At 42.2% G+C, this 20,226-nt stretch overlaps 1 protein-coding gene across 1 annotated transcript in view; it reads left to right on the top strand.

The window, feature by feature from the left end:
- LOC124785008 overlaps nucleotides 1-20,226 on the top strand; it is a 960,541-nt gene that overhangs the window by 799,530 nt on the left and 140,785 nt on the right. Inside the window, exon 8 of the mRNA XM_047254148.1 lies at nucleotides 18,263-18,511. Coding sequence (XP_047110104.1) covers nucleotides 18,263-18,511 — 249 coding nt within the window. The remainder of the gene's footprint in view (nucleotides 1-18,262; nucleotides 18,512-20,226) is intronic.

The raw sequence follows: 20,226 nt of genomic DNA on the forward strand, positions 1-20,226 counted from the left end.
GTTCGTTTGAAAGGGCACGGCCGATTTCCTTCCCCATCCTTCCCTCACCCGAGCTTGCGCTCCGTCTCTAATGACCTCGTTGTCGACGGGACGTTAAACACTAATATCCTCCTCCTCCTCCTCCTCCTCCTCCTTAGAGCCATTTCAACCATATTTTACTTTACAGCCTGTAAGTATTTAGGACAGTCGAAGCGGCCAGCACAAAACACTAGCCGGCCGTCGTGGCCGAGCGGTTGCAGGCGCTTCAGTCTGCAACCGCTCCACCGTTAAAGTCGCAGGTTCGAATCCTGCCTCGGGCATGGATGTGTCTGATGTCCTTAGGTTAGTTAGGTTTAAGTAGTTCTAAGTTCTAGGGGACTGATGACCTCAGATGTTAAGTCCCATAGTGCTCAGAGCCATTTGAACCATTTTTGATCAAAACACTAAAACATCAGAAATGCAACGCCCTTGTTACGACAAGAATATAGCGAACAAGAGCAGCGCTCCAACTGGCGAGACAGTGAATTTTGAATACGAGAAATATGGCGCGGAGATCCATTTATTGCTTTTCGAAATACTACTACTAGATGGTAATATTTTACATTTACGCTTTATGGGTGGATCTGGCAGTAAAGTGTATTTACTAGTAAAACCCAATACTGCAATTTCGACCGTGTGGCTTTTACCAAGTCGAAATTATGTTCCTGATTAAGACCATCTTGTGCGTATTGCACTCTTTGAATTACAACGGAAATATGATTCTCGTGTTGTGCTTAACTTCTACTCTCATCCGCAATGTTGGGTGACGTGAATGACTCCATATTTCTTTTTGTTTCATATGGTACTCTGTGGACTTCTATCTGTTAGTTACTGCTTACGAATTCGTGTGTGAACGCCTAGATTTAAATTCACTGTCAATATTCAACGTTATTTCTGTTGCTAACCGTTTTCGTACTCTCGCACTTTGTGGAGGCCACTGAAATTTACATTGATTTCTGCTAAAATGTATTATTTGTAGTATTCGTTAATATCGTGTGAAAACGTAAAATTAGAAGGAAGGTCAGCGTTGACCAGCGCTGACCTTCCTTTTAATTTAACATATATGGTCGTTGAGCACACAGCACTCCATGGAGTCACCAATCGTGTGAAAACATTTGCGTAGCTACTGTTCGCATACTTTTACTTGGTCCGTCTTTAATTGGCGAAGTCGTCTGGCATTTTGCCGTTCAGGAATGTTTACGCTCGTTGCAATCCTTAGCTACGTAACAGTACTGCCCGCCGCAAAGTAGGTACCCGTTGTGAATACATTGTTGATCCGTCGTGCATACTGATCTATGAGCGACTCGCCATAAGCTTCCCTGTCACTTCTGCGGCGCATTAATTCATTACAGTTCGTTTCTTTTATACACTATAAGTTCGTTTCTTCTATACGCAATAAGTTGTTTGCTCTGAAAAAGGAAGGTGACCTTGTCTCAGCAGCCAGTGTGCTACGAAACGATTACAAGCTTCGCGTCCAAGTATCCTCCGCTCAGGGGACAAGTGAAAGTGTGTGATCAGTACTGCCGCATTCATGGAATTTGCGAGGAAGAAAATGCACTACTAGTCACCAAGACTACAAACCATAGGGCCTAGTGCCGGCCGAAGTGGCCGTGCGGTTAAAGGCGCTGCAGTCTGGAACCGCAAGACCGCTACGGTCGCAGGTTCGAATCCTGCCTCGGGCATGGATGTTTGTGATGTCCTTAGGTTAGTTAGGTTTAACTAGTTCTAAGTTCTAGGGGACTAATGACCGCAGCAGTTGAGTCCCATAGTGCTCAGAGCCATTTGATCCATAGGGCCTAGTCATCTACATCTACATCCATACTCTGCATGACAATGTGAAATGCGTACTACTTAGTGGCAAGAAGCAACACTATTCAAAGCAGAATTACTTCTCATTCCGTGGAAAGATTTAATAGACCTAAATACCAATACTATCAAAACCTGTGCTAACATGGAGTTGTCCATTAAATGCGAGAAAGTACGGAAAACAGATGCAAACAAAAATACAAAGTAGAATACAACCAATATACTTACAACGCATTTAAATCGAACAGTTTACACTCAGGTACAAGTATACAGTAAGAACAGATAAACAGACGTCCGCAGAACACTATACAGTTAAGCAGCTTCTTTTTTATTTGAAACAAAAACAAATGTGCAGTCATTTACCCCACTACGGATGCGAGAAGAATGCAATCCGGATACGAGTAACACATTTAAAACACAATTCTGTTAATTATGAAACGAAAACTAAAATAGACGACTAAAGAATCAGCCAATAAGAAAGCGAGATGATGGATCGATAAACTTGCTGCGCTCCAAGTGGCGTTGCAGCGAACTAAGGGCGTGTTGCCAGAAGTCCCTATATGAGTTTTACCTTCGTGGCGGCCAGCTTCGGTCTGCTGAATAGCTGAAGTTCATAATGTCGTAAGAAAGATAGCTTAGTGGTGCACGAACCGATAGGTGTCTCTGCGGTAGGGGATCCTACTATTCTTACTGAGGGCAACAACGGAGTTTCTGTCATTATGGATTACCGCGGAGTCGTCAGTTACTATTTTCTCATTTTAGTCGAAATCGAGCACTGATGTTGAAAATTGAACGAGTTGTTATTTAATTGTTAGTATTGTGGGACGGCGGGTAAAAATATCTGGTTTGTTATTTTTAGTTTATCTAATAAACTGAAATGTTTTATGTTCTGCTGCTATTTTTGAAAACCACAACATTTTACAAGAGCCTGAAAAGTATTTATGCGACCAACCAGAAAGTGATGGAGAACGTATTGTTTCTAGTCTTCAGTCCACAAGTCCACATCACCGAAACTGACATAAAATGTTCTAGCTCTTTAAGAATAATTCAGGGGAGTCAGGAGCCAAGACGATAGATAAAAGCTTACTGTCGTTTAACCGAGCGATATATTCTACTCAATCTTCACACGTACAAGAATTGCTTTGGACACTTATTAAAGTCTGTTCTATCGTACTTGGCACTTCTTTCTAGTTACCTAATTACTGTACGTGAAGTTAATTGCTTGCCTTTAAATTGGAGAATACTCTCGGGCATTTGCCTACGCAGTTTTGTATAATGTAGCGAGCGTCATGCGAAACAGAACATTGAAAACAGAACAGCGTCTTTCCATTTAAATTATTATTCCATTAAGTTCGCTTTTACACAGTTTCACAAGGTACACCGATATATCATTTGATCGAAACAACAATGTGAATTCTTATTAGCGCCAGCCAAGACTTAAGTGGATACGTATATTGACAGAAACGCGACACATTTTGTAACGGACCGCAATATATTTCGTGTGACTAACGGCGACAGAATGACCTCCTCAGTGCGGATAGGTCTACTTCGGTCTTTACATATTTTCTGTGCGGGCAGCGAAGGAATCACTCGCTCCTCTTTCAACGTTGGCAGTCCTCACTCATCACCCTTTTTGACAAAAAAATCATTTATGTCGTTATTAGTTGGAGACCAACAACGATCCCAATTTTTCTCTAGGTAAATCTTTACTCTGATGACATAAAATATATAAAATTCTCAGTCGGATAACATTTGAACTTTAGGGTCTAGAAATTTTCAAACGTAACCGAGGGTGGATAGGGGCTCTTGAACTGTCTCTTTCTAAATTTGTGCACCTGTATTACATTACAGTTTCATACTGAAAGTGGGTATAGTTTCATTATTACTTACATAAAATATAGTGCTGTTATTTTAGCTTTGTGTCTTATGCACTAAGATAAGTTGATCTAACCTGTGTTTCTAATTTTTAGCTGTAAATTTTGATTTTTATTCAATAATTCAAATAGTTACGAAGGTAGGATCATGAAAACTTCTACCACTTGTTTTTACGATGAATTGAATATAGTTCCAAAGGTAGAACTCTATAACTTCAATATTATGCGCTCTTAGAATAAGAAAGCTTTCTGCCACCGCCTTTGTCAGTAAAAGACTTTCTCTCTCTCTCTCTCTCTCTCTCTCTCTCTCTCTCTCTCACACACACACACACACACACACACACACACACACACACACATACACGCAAGCAGGCACACCTCACGCACACACGGCCGCTAACTCCAGCATCCCGGGCGGGAATGCCGTGCTTATGTGTGTGTGTGTGTGTGTGTGTGTGTGTGTGTGTGTGTGTGTGTGGACGAAGGCTGTGGCCGAAAGATTTATGTGAGTACCTTAATTGTGCCTGTCTGCAAATTAAACTTGACGTGTCTTCTTTACGGGAAGTACAAATCCGTCTTTTCCTGTACTGACAAGTTTGCTGACAACATTTTAACATTGAATTTCACATACGATTATTACACAATCTCTTAGTTCGCTCTGTTCAAGGTATGCATTAGGCACAGTCATCTTGGCCTTGATCGATGACTGGGAAAAATCAGTACCTCACTCGCTACACTAGACATGCGGAAAGTGCTTTCATACCTACAGTAGTAAAGTTAACCTAATTTATCTTAAATTCTCAGTATTTTACACTTGGCCAGATGAAAGGACAGCAAACAGTTTGAAAAACTGTACTGACGTTTTATTCTTGTTTGTAATCGACTAAGTCACAGTTCTTCAATGAATTTCTGTTCATGTTGCGCTGTGACTCATTAAGTTCGCCGCTTCCACATGAGCAGAAGACTGACTATCAGATCGGCAGAAAACATTTACTTATAATTTTATGACGATTCCCCAGCAATAACAGTGACGTGTTTTATTGTGCTGTTATAAGAAATGACACGCATTTCTATTGACAACGCGCAGTTTTTACACAAAATAACCGTTTGTTTTATGACTTTTGCTTGGTCTCGTACAGATAACGAAACATTATCGAGTTAAGAAGAACAATTTATTACAAAACGTTGCTTTTAGGTAACACTCTTATAGTGAATTACATGTTAAACATGTGTCACCAAATCTTCGTGATTCATCAGTGCTGGTCGGTGTGGCCGAGCGGTTCTAGGCGCTTCAGTCGGGAACTGCCCGACCGCTACGGACGCAGGTTCGAATCCTGCGTCGGGCATGTGATGTCCTTAGGTTAGTTAGGTTTAAGTAGTTCTAAGTTCTATGGGACTGATGACCTCATATGTTAAGTCCCATAGTGCTCAGAGTCATTTGTACGATTTTTGATTCATCAGTTTTTGAATTTGACGACCAGAATAATACTAATTTTCAAGAAACATGTTCGCAGTTATTTTCATATTCTTAAAATAGCTTTACCTGTGTAATTAAATATTACTTGCATTCACATATCTTTCAAAATTTTGTATCTGTGCGGATCCACAGCCTCCATATGTTTAATAAACGTAAACATGGTCCCTAGAAGGCTGTAATGTTTTATCTTGATGTGAGGTGTTAAAGTGTTGTTTATACATGACGATGTATGCGGATAATGCAGTCCTTTTCCATGTTGGTTTTACAGATGCTTGACAGTGACAAGCATTCGAAATTAGCTATCGCACGATTACGTAAAAATCACTTTACAGCCTACTACGGACCATGTTTACATTTATCAATCATATCTGTCAATGCATCCAAACTCTGCACAGTATTTCACCACCATAATAAAGAAATCTTTACTGAAAGTATTACAGTTAATATAACCTGAACACAAGTCGTCTGCAGATGGGTGCCACATTACTCAGGTGATCGAAACGTTGAATTCTCAACAATGACGTCATGCGCGCTATATATCGTCTATAGCCTAATTCCTACACGAAGGTATTTTATCGGAAGAAGTAAGTCAGTAGCATGTTGTATCTTCAAGTGGCTCTTTCACTGCAATTTTGGAAGCTGTTCCTGCCTTTTCTTGTTTGATATCTGGATACGTTTTAAGTTCATTCTCATTTGGAGTTTTATAGAGAGAAATAAATTTCCCTAGTCGTAAAATACAGTATGTGTGTGTGTTTAAACGGTGCTGTGTAGCAGGTCTGGTATCTGTCTGTCTGTCTGTCTCTCTCTCTCTCTCTCTCTCTCTCTCTCTCTCTGTCTGTCTCTCTCTCTGTAAATACGTGACCACTGTTCTAATGGTCAGAGTTTCAGTACCATTTGGATCCTATAATTTTTATTTTTTCATGTATGGCTTTTTTAACTACTGCGAACGATTTATTAACATAAAAAATGCCGTATTGGTATTAATCTGGATAAGATAATGCCAGACATTGTTAGTAGCCCTGTTCGTCCTATTTGGTACGGATCGTACACGCTTGAGAATAAAGATGAGGCACAAGTTTTTTTTCTTTTTTTAAAGAAGTCCCCTTTGAAGACGTCCTCTTTGATAATTCCGATTTACAAAACTGGAATAATTATCTTAAGTTGGGTCTTCCATTTTTTTCGATGATTGCAACGTCTAAAGACAAAATATCGGTGAAGGGTAGAGACAACTTGTAATTACACCTTTTACGCTACGACACAAACTCAGCACAACAGGCTGTAGGGTGGTAGGACTGGACCAAAGTAACGCATCAGGGAATCACCATCGACAGTTGCATCTAACATTTTATTTGGTACTTTTAAACAAGAGAACTCGACAAATAAAACCATCACATGTTCAAAACTACCACACATCTTTAAAAATTACAATTCACGTGAAAATAAATTACTTCAATTTTACACATTCATAAAAATGCGGCACTTATGGCCTATGACACATTTACTGAAATCAGTTAAATTCTATATACTCTAAATTATAATCAGGCAGAAGAACAGTTTACTAAAATTTAACTAACGTACTCTTTCATTACGACAGTGATTGTTATTACCAAAATAATTAATACTTCAGGCAACAATTAGATACCATGACACATAACAGGTGAATTAAATGGTAGGCACCACATATTTTAGCATATAACATATAAAATTTCATGTGAACAAACAAGCTCGTGAGATTCAACTACTACACTCTGAAAACGGACGCCCGCCCGTTCAGCTGTTTCCAATACAGGCTCGACATGGACCCCCAGACAGGAGCAGCAACGGTCACGAATGGGCATGAGAAAATCCCAGAACTAGTGAGTATCTACAACAGACTGACATCTGCCTTAAATAACTAGAAACACAATAACTCATTGCAACACATTAGTAAAATCAATTCATGAAATTAATTACAATATCGATGTACTGTCATTGAAGGAATTCTAGTACCACCAATAGAATCCGTTTCAGACCATTAAACACACAATAACAACTAGCCTCTCAATAACTGGTAAGAATTTAGGAAACTATTGATTTAAAAATCATACATGTGTCTCTCACACACACTATTAGTTCAAACAGAAACGTAACAATAATGTTATTACAATTCAGAGATATATATATCCAGGGATATATATATATATATATATATATATATATATATATATATATATACTACTGGGCATTAAAATTGCTACACCAAGAAGAATTGCAGATGATAAACAGGTATTCAATGGACAAATATATTATACTAGAACTGACATGTGATTACATTTTGAAGCAATTTGGGTGCACAGATCCTGAGAAATCAGTACCCACAACAACCACCACTAGTCGTAATAACGGCCTTGATACGCCTGGGCAATGAGTGAAACAGAGCTTGGATGGCGTGTACAGGTACAGCTGCCCATGCAGCTTCAACACGATACCACAGTTCATCAAGAGTAGTGACTGGCGTATTGTGACGAGCCAGTTGCTCGGCCACCATTGACCAGACGTTTTCAATTGGTGGGAGATCTGGAGAATGTGCTGGCCAGGGCAGCAGTCGAGCACTTTCTGTATCCAGAAAGGCCCGCACAGGACCTGCAACATGCGGTCGTGCATTATCCTGCTGAAATGTAGGGTTTCGCAAGGATCGAATGAAGGGTAGAACCAGGGGTCGTAACACATCTGAAATGTAACGTCCACTGTTCAAAGCGCCGGCAATGCGGACAAGAGGTGACCGAGACATGTAACCAATGGCACCCCATACCATCACGCCGAGTGATGACGAATACACGCTTCCAATGTGCGTTCACCGCGGTGTCGCCAAACACGAATGCAACCATCATGATGCTGTAAACAGAACCTGGAATCATCCGAAAAAATTACGTTTTGCCATGCGTGCACCCAGGTTCGTCCTTGCGTACCGCATCGCAGGCGCTCTTGTCTGTGGTGCAGCGTCAAGCGTAACCGCAGCCGTGGTCTCCGAGCTGATAGTCCGTGCTGCTGCAAACGTCGTCGAACTGTTCGTGTAGATGGTTGTCGTCTTACAAACGTCCCCATCTGTTGACTCAGGGATCGAGACGTGGCTGCACGATCCGTTACATCCGTGCGGATTAGATGCCTGTCATCTCGACTGCTAGTGATACGAGGCCGTTGGCATCCAGCACGGCGTTCCGTATTACCCTCCTGAACCCACCGATTCCATATGCTGCTAACAGCCATTGGATCTCGACCAACGCGAACAGGAATGTCGCGATACGATAAACTGCAATCGTGATAGGCTACAATCCGACCGTTATCAAAGTCGGAAACCTGATGGTACGCATTTCTCCTCCTTACACGAGGCATCACAACAACGTTTGACCAGGGAACGCCGGTCAATTGCTGTTTGTGTATGAGAAATCGGTTGGAATTTTTCCTCATGTCAGCACGTTGTAGATGTCGCCACCGGCGGAAACCTTGTGTGAATGCTCTGGAAAACTAATCATTTGCATATCACAGCATCTTCTTCCTGTCGATTAAATTTCGCGTCTGTAGCACGTCATCTTTGTGGTGTAGTAATTTTAATGGCCAGTAGTGTATATCAATAGCGAGTGGCCATCTTAACTCCGTGGTGTGATATAAATACAATAACCAGGCGGTGCTTAAACAAGGACCAGCAAATTGCTTTCAATGGCGGTTAAACCTTGACAGTAGGGATCTACAGCGGAATGCCTCAGCACTCCAGGCCCTCGTAAATGTTAATGATCACACCACGTACACCTTAAAACACTACGTCGCTACTCAGTAGGTGTAGCGACGGCAGCCCAAGAAAATACAGTCAACCGCACAGAGCTCAGTACTGGATTCCGACCACAATTTACAGGACAAACAATGCCCTTACCCTGTTGCTTGTTCGACGAAGCGAGCCGCCGCACATCCCGATGCCAGGAGACATGAAGCAAGCGGAAGAATAACAGCAACGGCTTCCCAGTAACTTCTCTTTCCACGTCGGCGATATTTGCCACGGCGAAATGGCGAAATGGCGAGATGAAGTTCGTTCCAGTTTCTATTGGTAGCACCGAGCACCAATTACGTCAGCATTTCATCTCATACGTCTCCGCCCAACGCAGTGACCAATGTCGTCGTTTACATTTTTGTTCGTCATTTTCTGCAACTGTTTCTGAAGATTGCCCTTGGGATAATCCGTCGGGCGGTTTCGATCCGGGGCCTGCGCACCTACTCGGGTCCAGGAAGCAGTGCATTAGCGCTCTCAGCTAACCTGGCAGCTTGGAACAAATTAGGAATCTGGATTCCTATGTCACTGAGCGTTAATACATGTAGCAGACTAAGGAAATGTTCCATACCTTAGTTCTTATATCACTGTTTACAGGCATCACAGTATAATTCTTCACTCTGTTCCCAAGTGCTACACACTTTTTGCATAATTCAACATTTTGCGTTTCTCGCATCTGATCATTTCCTCCATTCGATCTTCCTCGGATCTGGTGATATTTGTTGGATGGACACCATTGACCAACTTTCCGCCTGCCATGGCTCCTTCTGCATTGAAATAGTGGGACAATCCGTTTCGTGCTGCAATAAAGATGTTTTCTTACGTCCGACATGCTTAAACTGAACATCGTCCCTAGAAATATAAGAATATGCTTTTCTAAATCGTTTTCAGCTGTACTAAAGAACATTTTACTGCAGTGAAAAATTTTTATACCCGCGTTTCTATTTTTGTTTTTATTTTCAGCATCCTCTTAATTGTCGGATTAGACACTTTCATAACACCTATACGTTGCTATCCTGAAATACAAATTACAGTAATTATTTAATTAATAACTTAGAATAAGGAACGCATTAGAAAATTCACTCAGCACATCATTTCTAAGCATTATGTTACGTTAATAATGTTAATTCATGTTTTAAAGGTTATTATACGAATAGGTTTTGTTAAATAGCAACGGTACAATACCGTAAACTTACATCAGATTCAGTTTTCGTTCCGTAGATCCAGAAATGAGATGATTCTCGTGGGTGTGGAACAAATCAGGAAGTATAAAATAAAAAACATAAAACATATGAATCACTTGTCAGAAGATTGTCAAAATGGGTAATTACATTACAGTAAACTGGAACTACTAATATTTACAGAATTAATACAATGTCAGAGTGAAACGTAAATATGAACTTTTAATAAATTTATCATACACGGGAAACCAAATTTTGACTGTTGTGACCAAGTGCTGTCAAAACTGAATTCTAACAGACATTTTTATTTAAGCTGGTCTAACAATCCTTGTTAAGATATTCATCTATAGAGTAGTTTCCTATCAAAAAAGTCGTTCAAACTCTGAACTGTGCTTTATCTGAAATCTAGCTTTTAACAGTTGCTATAATTTTTTTAAAAATGTATGTTCCTGAATACTGGATCCCTTTTTGTACCAAGGAAAGTGCTTTTAGGTCTTTATGTAGATTGTACTTATTCCTAGTATTAATACTATGTATTGAGCTATTCGTTGGAAATAGAGATATATTACTTGCAACAAACTTCATTAAGGAATAAATAATATTGAGAAGCAGTGGTTAGAATACCATGTCCTTGAACAGGTTTCTATATGATATTCACACCACAAACGAGTCTTGTTACACGCTTTTGCACGCCAAAAACTTCTGCCCGGTTTGACGACTTACCCCAGAATATGATCCCATATGACTTAATGGAATGAAAGTTAGCAAAGTATGCAAGTTTTTTAAAATATTATACCTCCTACATCTGACATCAAATACGGGCTTGTTTAGGCGCTTCAGCAATTCGATAGTATGCCCTTCCCAACTGAATTTATTATCGAGTTGTAATCCCAGAAATTTAACACTGTCAACCTCTTCGATCTACGTGCCTTCATACCATATACACGTGCTGGTAAGAAATCTCGTTCATGTTCTGAACAGCATGTAGTGGGTCTTTTCAGAGTTTAATAACAGTGAATTAGCTTTGCGCCATTTATTAACATCAGTGAAAATTTGATTAGCAGCCATTTATAAATCTGTACTTGACTTGCTACTTATTGTTTGTATTATCTGGTAATAAAATAAATTTTACAGGTGGCAATGTACTCTTCGTCACGAACCACAACAAAAACAGATTCGTAACTGTCTGAAAACTAAAGTTGTTTGATGTATACTCACCCATAAATAAAACGTTGTGTTGCCACTTATAACAGTAATTCTCTCCGACAAGTCAGATGAAATCTACACTAAAATGAACGTATGTTTTTGTCATTTACTTTGGTTTGCCACAGATTACACCACTTGTACAGTTTCATCCTTCCTCTCGCACGCTTTTGCATATTAATACTTTTGCTTTAAATATGAGGAAGAAGAAACAAACCAGTAAACAAATTAACTGGTCGCCAGTTCGTTGACAGCTTCACGTAAATTAAAATGGTTGTCATACAGTTACATTTTGCTTCCTTGTAGTACATGCTATAATGAAATACATATGAACAGTCTTACACTGATTTCTATCACATGAAATCCAATCCATACACAGAGACAGATGTCAAACCGAAACCATATAATGATTAAATGAAAGCAACAACATAATAAATCATAACAATGTGCATCGCATCAGGAGTCAGTGTCTTCAGTTGATGATTGTCTGATATCTACATCCAGCTATTTCATGTGGAAATAAGGAGGAAATATTAAGCATCTCTCAAGAATTTAAAAACACTCATGCCACGGCATAATCTGAAAGCCGCACTACGAAAGTTAGTCAGAAACGTTAACGTGCATGACAATCCTTGCACTAAGTAAGGGAAAATTGTTGCAGAGGTAAATTTGTTTACTGACAAAGCATCATCTGTACCTGCCATCCTCCAACAGGGAGAAAGAAACAAAGAGTCGTGTGGGTTTGTTGGCTGGCCGACCGCTAGGACTTGTGGGTCATGTTCGTGTTGCAAGATGATGATAGGGTAACACACAGCCCCCCCCCTATTGGGGGGGGGGGGCGGAAGGGGGAAAGGATTGGGGCAAGTCCGGTTGGTGATCAGGAGCTGTAAGCCAAACTGTTCCACCACCAGGATCTCTGGTCAAACGCCACAACACAAGCGTGCGTTATCGACATCGGCTCCCCCTTTTTTCTTTACTAAGTGTCTTCTATTGTACTTAAATGCAATAAATTATAACACTGTACTAATGCTGGTGTACTCTTTAACCATTATCAACACATCATTCCATATTATGTACATTACACAGTGATTCAAAGAATTAATAAACTATGAATAAAAAAGTCACAATAAGAGTGTACATTTTATATTTGTAATACACAATTTTTTAAAGTATCTGTGTTGATGAAATGTATCATCTGCTCAAATTTGTTTTAGATGAAAGTGATTTATCTGCACTTTTGTAAATAAGCTGTACGCTTGATGAAATTACACGTGGTTTACAACGCTAATAGCTTTCTTCGTTTTCATTTTAAAAAAAGTTCAATATTACGCCAAACAATTATTGCAGCCTTGCCTTATTTTAACATAAGTATTATACGACAGTGCGTTGAAGTGCCTACATGTCGAATTCTGGTAAACTCTTTCAATTTTTTTGTTTGAAACATTAGTGAAAATTTGTTCTAAAAAACTGACAAAAACTGAAAAATTATAATAGTTTTGTCCGTTATTTAAAACTGTCACTAGATCCTAGATCGAATGCTTTAGTCGTTGGCAGCTGAAACATTTGTATGAATATTGTTGTATTTTAAGGTACTGTGAAGCTCTTTGTTTCATAGAAACTACAACAGCAGTTTCTTTTGTAAGTTTAGGAATAAGAATTGCTGTTTTGCTCCTCAGTGCCTCAAACAGGTACTTTTTTCTAATGTAGGGCATTTCGACTGCTTCTTCCTAGCAGGGGAAAATAACCCGAGGGAAATTTCGTGTAAAAATTCAGAAATAGTAAAATTGTGTATGTTTTTTTTTATGTCATCAGTCATGTGACTGGTAGATGCGGCCTGCCACGAATTTCTCTCCTGTGGGAAGCTCTTCATCACACAGTAGCACCTGCAACCTACGTCCTCAGTGATTTGTTGGATGTATTCCAGTCTCAAATTTTTTTAGTCCAGTCTTTCACCACAATATCACTTCCTTTGATGATGATGGTAATGACCATCTTCAGATCTGTTCTACACCATGTCCTAATGTGAGAAGGCCTTAATGGCATCGGCAAAACATATAAACATACTCAGCACAGCATCGTCACATAGTTCTAAAATAAGGTGAAGAATAGGCCACATCGCCCACACAGTCATTTTTGCAACTCATTCCAATCTCTGTCTTCCTCTACAGTATTTATTCACTACAGTTCCCCCAATACAATGGTAGTTATTCCCTGATCTCTTAACAGATGTGCAACCATCCTGTGCCTGTTAAGTGTCATTGTGTACCATGTATTCCTTTCCTCTCCGATTCTGCGAAGAACCTCCTCATCCCCAACCTTATCAGTCCACCTAATTTGCAGCATTCTTCCGTAGCATCACTTTACAGATGCTTCGGTTCTCATCCTTTCCGGTTTTCCTACAGTCCATGTTTCACTACCATGCAATGTCATGCTCCAAACGTACATTCTCAGAAATTTCTTCCTCAGATTAACGCCAGTGACTTCTCTTGGTCAGGAATGCCATTTTTGCTAGTCTGCTTTTTATGTCCTCCTTGCTCCGTCCGTCATGGGTTATTTTGCTGTCTAGGTTGCAGAATTCCTTAACTTCATCTACTTCGTGATCAGCAGTCCTGATAAGTTCCTTGCTGCTCTCATTTCTGCTACTTCTCATTACTTTCATCTTTCTTCCGTTTACTCTCAGTCCATATTCTGTGCTCATGAGACTGTTCATTCCATTCAGCAGATCATGCTATTGAAACAAGAAAGCCAGCCGCTGTGGCCGAGTGGTTCTAGGCGTCTCAGTCCGAAACCGCGCTGCTGCAACGGTCGCAAGTTCGAATCCTGCCTAGTGCATGGATGTGTGTGATGTCGTTAGGTTAGTTAGGTTTAAGTTGTTCTAAGTCTAGGGGACTAATGACCTCAGATGTTAGGGGGAGGTGGGGGAATTACACGCATGTGGGTAATCCCACGCAGGCTGATTTACGCATTTTGAATGGCGCAAGCTGTTTCCAGTTGGTGCTACACCCTGCCGGCAGGAGTAACAACTACTACGCAGCTTACGCCAGCCATTTTCCGGTGGCTTTGTTGGAGCAGTGAAGTATTGTTTATTTTCGGCGTGTCTCATGTAATTTTGGTCAGCTGTATTTTGCAAGGTAAGTGCTACTGTAAGTTGCTTTAATGTAATTCTTGCATATCAACTACTAACACTAGATGAAACCTTGAATTTAATTGTAGATTTGTCTTGCTATTTGAGTTAGGTGCCGAGTTATGCTTAGGTTAGTCATCGAACTTACGGTGGGGTAATGCCACGCAGCTGTTGAAGTGCGTGGTATTCCCCCTTGCAGGTTATATTTTCAATACTAACGAGTGTTTTTTTTTAATTTCAGATGGGTAGATATTATAAAAGAAAAAACCAGAAAGCAAAATAGACGGAAGAGGAACTTTGTAACGCTCTTGATGCCATCAAATCTGGAAAAAAATGAGAGAAGTATCAAGAGCTTTCGGGATTCATGAAGCTACTCTGCGAACGAGAATGAAGGTTAAAAATACTGAGGGTCCAAAACTTGGAAGAAACCCAACATTTTCGACAGAACAGGAGAATGAGTTAGGGATCATGTTATTACAATGGCCAAGCTGTTCTATGGCAGTACATGCAAGCAGCTGCGAAAGATTGCATTTGAGTATGCAGAGGCTAACAACATTGCAAAAATTTTTGATAAGTCATCTAGGTTAGTTGGAAAGGATTGGCTACCTCTATTTTTAAAAAGAAACCCTAGTATTAACATGAGAAAACCTGAAGCGACTAGCATTAACAGAATACAGTCATTTAATGAAGAAGAGGTGAATGCATATTTGAAAAATTTAGAACATGTCTTTGGAAAATATAAATTTAAAGAGGGGTGAGTGTTCAACGTCGATGAAACGGGCCTAAATACTGTACAAAAGCCCGAGAGTATTTTGGCTCCTAAAGGTGTTAAACAAATAGGTGGTGCCACGTCTTGGGAAAGGGGGAAAAACGTGACTGTGATATGTTTTTTCAGTGCTGCTGGTCCCTACATCCCCCCTATGTTTATCTTCCCCAGGAAGAGGATGTCAAATCTCTTAAGTAAAGGTGGACCAGTTGGAGCAATATGTGGTTGTTCCGTCAATGGCTGGTCCAATGAGTCATTATTTTTCGAATGGATCCAACATTTTCAGAACAATGTAAAATAAACTAGTGATGACCCTGTGCTGCTGATTTTAGATAATCAGAGCAGCCACATTTCACTTGATATTTTTGAATTTTGTAAAAAACATTCTATTGTCATGGTAACCATACCTCCACACACTTCTCACAAGCTTCAACCACTAGATGTTACATTCTTTTCGTCTTTGAAATCAGCCTTCAGTCGTGAATGTGACATGTATATGAAGTCACAAGTGTATCAAAAAATTGCACCATATGAGTTAGCAGAACTTTTTAATAAGGCATATACACTCCTGGAAATTGAAATAAGAACACCGTGAATTCATTGTCCCAGGAAGGGGAAACTTTATTGACACATGCCTGGGGTCAGATACATCACATGATCACACTGACAGAACCACAGGCACATAGACACAGGCAACAGAGCATGCACAATGTCGGCACTAGTACAGTGTATATCCACCTTTCGCAGCAATGCAGGCTGCTATTCTCCCATGGAGACGATTGTAGAGATGCTGGATGTAGTCCTGTGGAACGGCTTGCCATGCCATTTCCACTTGGCGCCTCAGTTGGACCAGCGTTCGTGCTGGACGTGCAGACCGCGTGAGACGACGCTTCATCCAGTCCCAAACATGCTCAATGGGGGACAGATCCGGAGATCTTGCTGGCCAGGGTAGTTGACTTACACCTTCTAGAGCACGTTGGGTGGCACGGGATACATGCGGACGTGCATTGTCCTGTTGGAACAGCAAGTTCCCTTGCCGGTCTAGGAATGGTAGAACGATGGGTTCGATGACGGTTTGGATGTACCGTGCACTATTCAGTGTCCCCTCGACGATCACCAGTGGTGTACGGCCAGTGTAGGAGATCGCTCCCCACACCATGATGCCGGGTGTTGGCCCTGTGTGCCTCGGTCGTATGCAGTCCTAATTGTGGCGCTCACCTGCACGGCGCCAAACACGCATACGACCATCATTGGCACCAAGGCAGAAGCGACTCTCATCGCTGAAGACGACACGTCTCCATTCGTCCCTCCATTCACGCCTGTCGCGACACCACTGGAGGCGGTCTGCACGATGTTGGGGCGTGAGCGGAAGACGGCCTAACGGTGTGCGGGACCGTAGCCCAGCTTCATGGAGACGGTTGGGAATGGTCCTCGCCGATACCCCAGGAGCAACAGTGTCCCTAATTTGCTGGGAAGTGGCGGTGCGGTCCCCTACGGCACTGCGTAGGATCCTACGGTCTTGGCGTGCATCTGTGCGTCGCTGTGGTCCGGTCCCAGGTCGACGGGCACGTGCACCTTCCGCCGACCACTGGCGACAACATCGATGTACTGTGGAGGCCTCACGCCCCACGTGTAGATCAATTCGGCGGTACGTCCACCCGGCCTCCCGCATGCCCACTATACGCCCTCGCTCAAAGTCCGTCAACTGCACATACGGTTCACGTCCACGCTGTCGCGGCATGCTACCAGTGTTAAAGACTGCGATGGAGCTCCGTATGCCACAGCAAACTGGCTGACACTGACGGCGGCGGTGCACAAATGCTGCGCAGCTAGCGCCATTCGACGGCCAACACCGCGGTTCCTGGTGTGTCCGCTGTGCCGTGCGTGTGATCATTGCTTGTACAGCCCTCTCGCAGTGTCCGGAGCAAGTATGGTGGGTCTGACACACCGGTGTCAATGTGTTCTTTTTTCCATTTCCAGGAGTGTATTAAGGTCGCTACCATGGACAAAGGGCATTCAGGGTTTAAGGCATGTGGGATTTGCCCTTTCAATCCAAACAAATTTCAGCATGACGACTCACAACAATGTGAGATCTTCAGAGATGTTGTCCTTGAAGATGAAGAGGTTCCAAATGCAACAAATGGAAATGAAGTGGTTGCATCTACAAATGAGCCACATATCCTCAAAAGGAGTGAAGAACAGATTCCTGGATCTTCAGCAGAAGATGTTCCGCTTCTAGTAGACCTAGAAGAGGTCACAACAACGTCAACCAAAAGTGATCAATTCGCGATTTCAGAAGATGTCTGTTTAGTTTGTGTAGAGTTTGGGAAAGATGGAGAACTATGGTACCGATGTATTTCTTGCAGCAGATGGAGTCATGAAGAACGTAGTCGCTGGAACACTCCAAAAGGTTACAAGTGCGATCTTTGCTGTATGAGAAAATGAACTCATTTCACATCAATAAAAATGAAAATTATAAGAGATTTTTGTAGAATTACATTATTTAGTTCTTAAATATACTGTTTACTATTTGTAGTAACTAATAAGCAAATAAAAATAGCAAGTATTGTACATTTTTATGGTTTGTTTGTTTTACGTATTATTACCCAGTACTCTGCGTGTCATTACCATCATGGGTGGGGAATACCACGAATTTGCACTTCTTTTATTTTAATGTTCAAAATTGAGGTACTGTTTATAACTATTTACAGACTATTGGAATATGTGGAGAAATGCCCATTGTATGGTATGTACTTATTTTCGTAGGTTTTAATGACGAAACGAATGGTTCACATCGATTTTTCCTTAGGTGCATGTATTTCCCCCACTTTCCCCTAAGTCCCGTAGTGCTTAGAGCCATTTGAACCATTTTTTTGAAACAAGATTATTCCTTAATCGCTAAAAGCCAGTAAGGATCGCAGTGCCAGGCAGTGATCTGAGTTGCCGGAAAAAAAGAGAGGGAGTTTATTCTACACTTATACGGAAATTACGACATCATCATTGTGTGTATGCAGGCGCTAGAGACGAGGCTACTGGAGACGTGCGCCGCCCGAGAAGGCCACAACGGTAGCTGGCAGGGAGACAGTGGTGGCGGCGGCGGCGGCGGCGGCGGTAGCAGTGGCAGGAACAGCAATTCCAGCTCCAGCTCCAACTCCGGCTCCAGGAGAGACGGCGTCTGGGTAGTAGGAGGTGCAGGCCGCGGCAGAGCGCCGCCCGACGATTCGGACGACCTGGAGGCGCCTGGCTCCGACCAGCCCGACGAGGTAAACGGCAGCACCTGCTCGTCACCCTCCTACTGCTGAAATACAGATCTTTTGCGCCTCTTCTTCCGACGATGCCGATAGACGTGCAGAACGTCCCAGCGAGAGGGGGTCTTTCATGTGCATCTAGTTTTCAGGAAGTACGTCTTGAACTATGCTAGGTGGCGTGATGAGCTCTACCAATGTTTACTTTTAGGCATATTAATCGATCCTCCTTTCGGTAGCCTCTGAGACTCTCAACAACCGTTTTCGTAAATACACTACTGGCCATTAAAATTGCTACACCAAGAAGAAATGCAGATGATAAACGGGTATTCATTGGACAAATATATTATACTAGAACTGACATGTGATTACATCATCACGCAATTTGGGTGCATAGATCCTGAGAAATCAGTACCCAGAACAACCACGTCTGACCGTGATAACGGCCTTGATACGCCTGGGCATTGACTCAAACAGAGCTTGGATGGCGTGTACAGGTACAGCTGCCCATGCACCTTCAACACGATACCACAGTTCATCAAGAGTAGTGACTGGCGCATTGTCACGAGTCAGTTGCTCGGCCACCATTGACCAGACGTTTTCAATTGGTGAGGTCTGGAGAATGTGCTGGCCAGGCAGCAGTCGAATATTTTCTGTATCCAGAAAGGCCCGTACAGGACCTGCAACATGCGGTCGTGCATTATCCTGCTGAAATGTAGGGTTTCGCAGGGATCGAATGAAGGGTAGAGCCACGGGTCGTAACACATCTGAAATGTAACGTCCACTGTTTAGAGTGCCGTCAGTGTGAACAAGAGGTGACCGAGACGGGTAACCAGTGGCACCCCATACCATCACGCCGGGTGATACGCCAGTTTGGCGATGACGAATACACGCTTCCAATGTGCATTCACCGCGATGTCGCCAAACACGGATGCGACCATCATGATGCTGTAAACAGAACCTGGATTCATCCGAAGAAATGACGTTTTGCCATTCGTGCACCCAGGTTGAGTACACCATCGCAGGTGCTCCTGTCTGAGATGCAGCGTCAAGGGTAACCGCAGCCATGGTCTCCGAGCTGATAGTCCATGCTGCTGCAAACGTCGTCTAACTGTTCGTGCAGATGGTTGTTGTCTTGCAATCGTCCCCATCTGTTGACTCAGGGATCGAGACGTGGCTGCACGATCTTGTCACAGCCATGCAGATAAGATGCCTGCCGTCTCGACTGCTAGTCATACGAGGCCGTTGGGACCCAGCACGGTATTCCGTATTACCCTCCTGAACCCACCGATTTGATTTTCTGCTAACAGTCATTGGATCTCGACCAATGCGAGCAGCAATATCGCGATATGATAAACCGCAATCGCGATAGGCTACAATGCGACCGTTATCAAAGTCGGAAACGTGATGGTACGCATTTCTCGTCCTTACACGAGACATCACAACAACGTTTCACCAGGCAACGCCGGTGAACTACTGTTTATGTATGAGAAATCGGTTGGAAACTTTCCTCATGTCAGCACGTTGTAGGTGACGTCGCCGGCGCCAACCTTGTGTGAATGCTCTGAAAATCTAATCATTTGTATATCACAGCATCTTCTCCTGTCGGTTAAATTTCGCGTCTGTAGCACGTCATCTTCGTGGTGTATCAATTTTAATGGCCAGTAGTGTATCTTCCTACACTCTCTATGTCCCAGGTGCGAAACCAGGGTACACTTAGGGAGGGGGTGAGC

Source organism: Schistocerca piceifrons, chromosome 1 (genome assembly GCF_021461385.2).
Source record: "Schistocerca piceifrons isolate TAMUIC-IGC-003096 chromosome 1, iqSchPice1.1, whole genome shotgun sequence".
Classification (NCBI taxonomy): Eukaryota; Metazoa; Arthropoda; class Insecta; order Orthoptera; family Acrididae; genus Schistocerca; species Schistocerca piceifrons.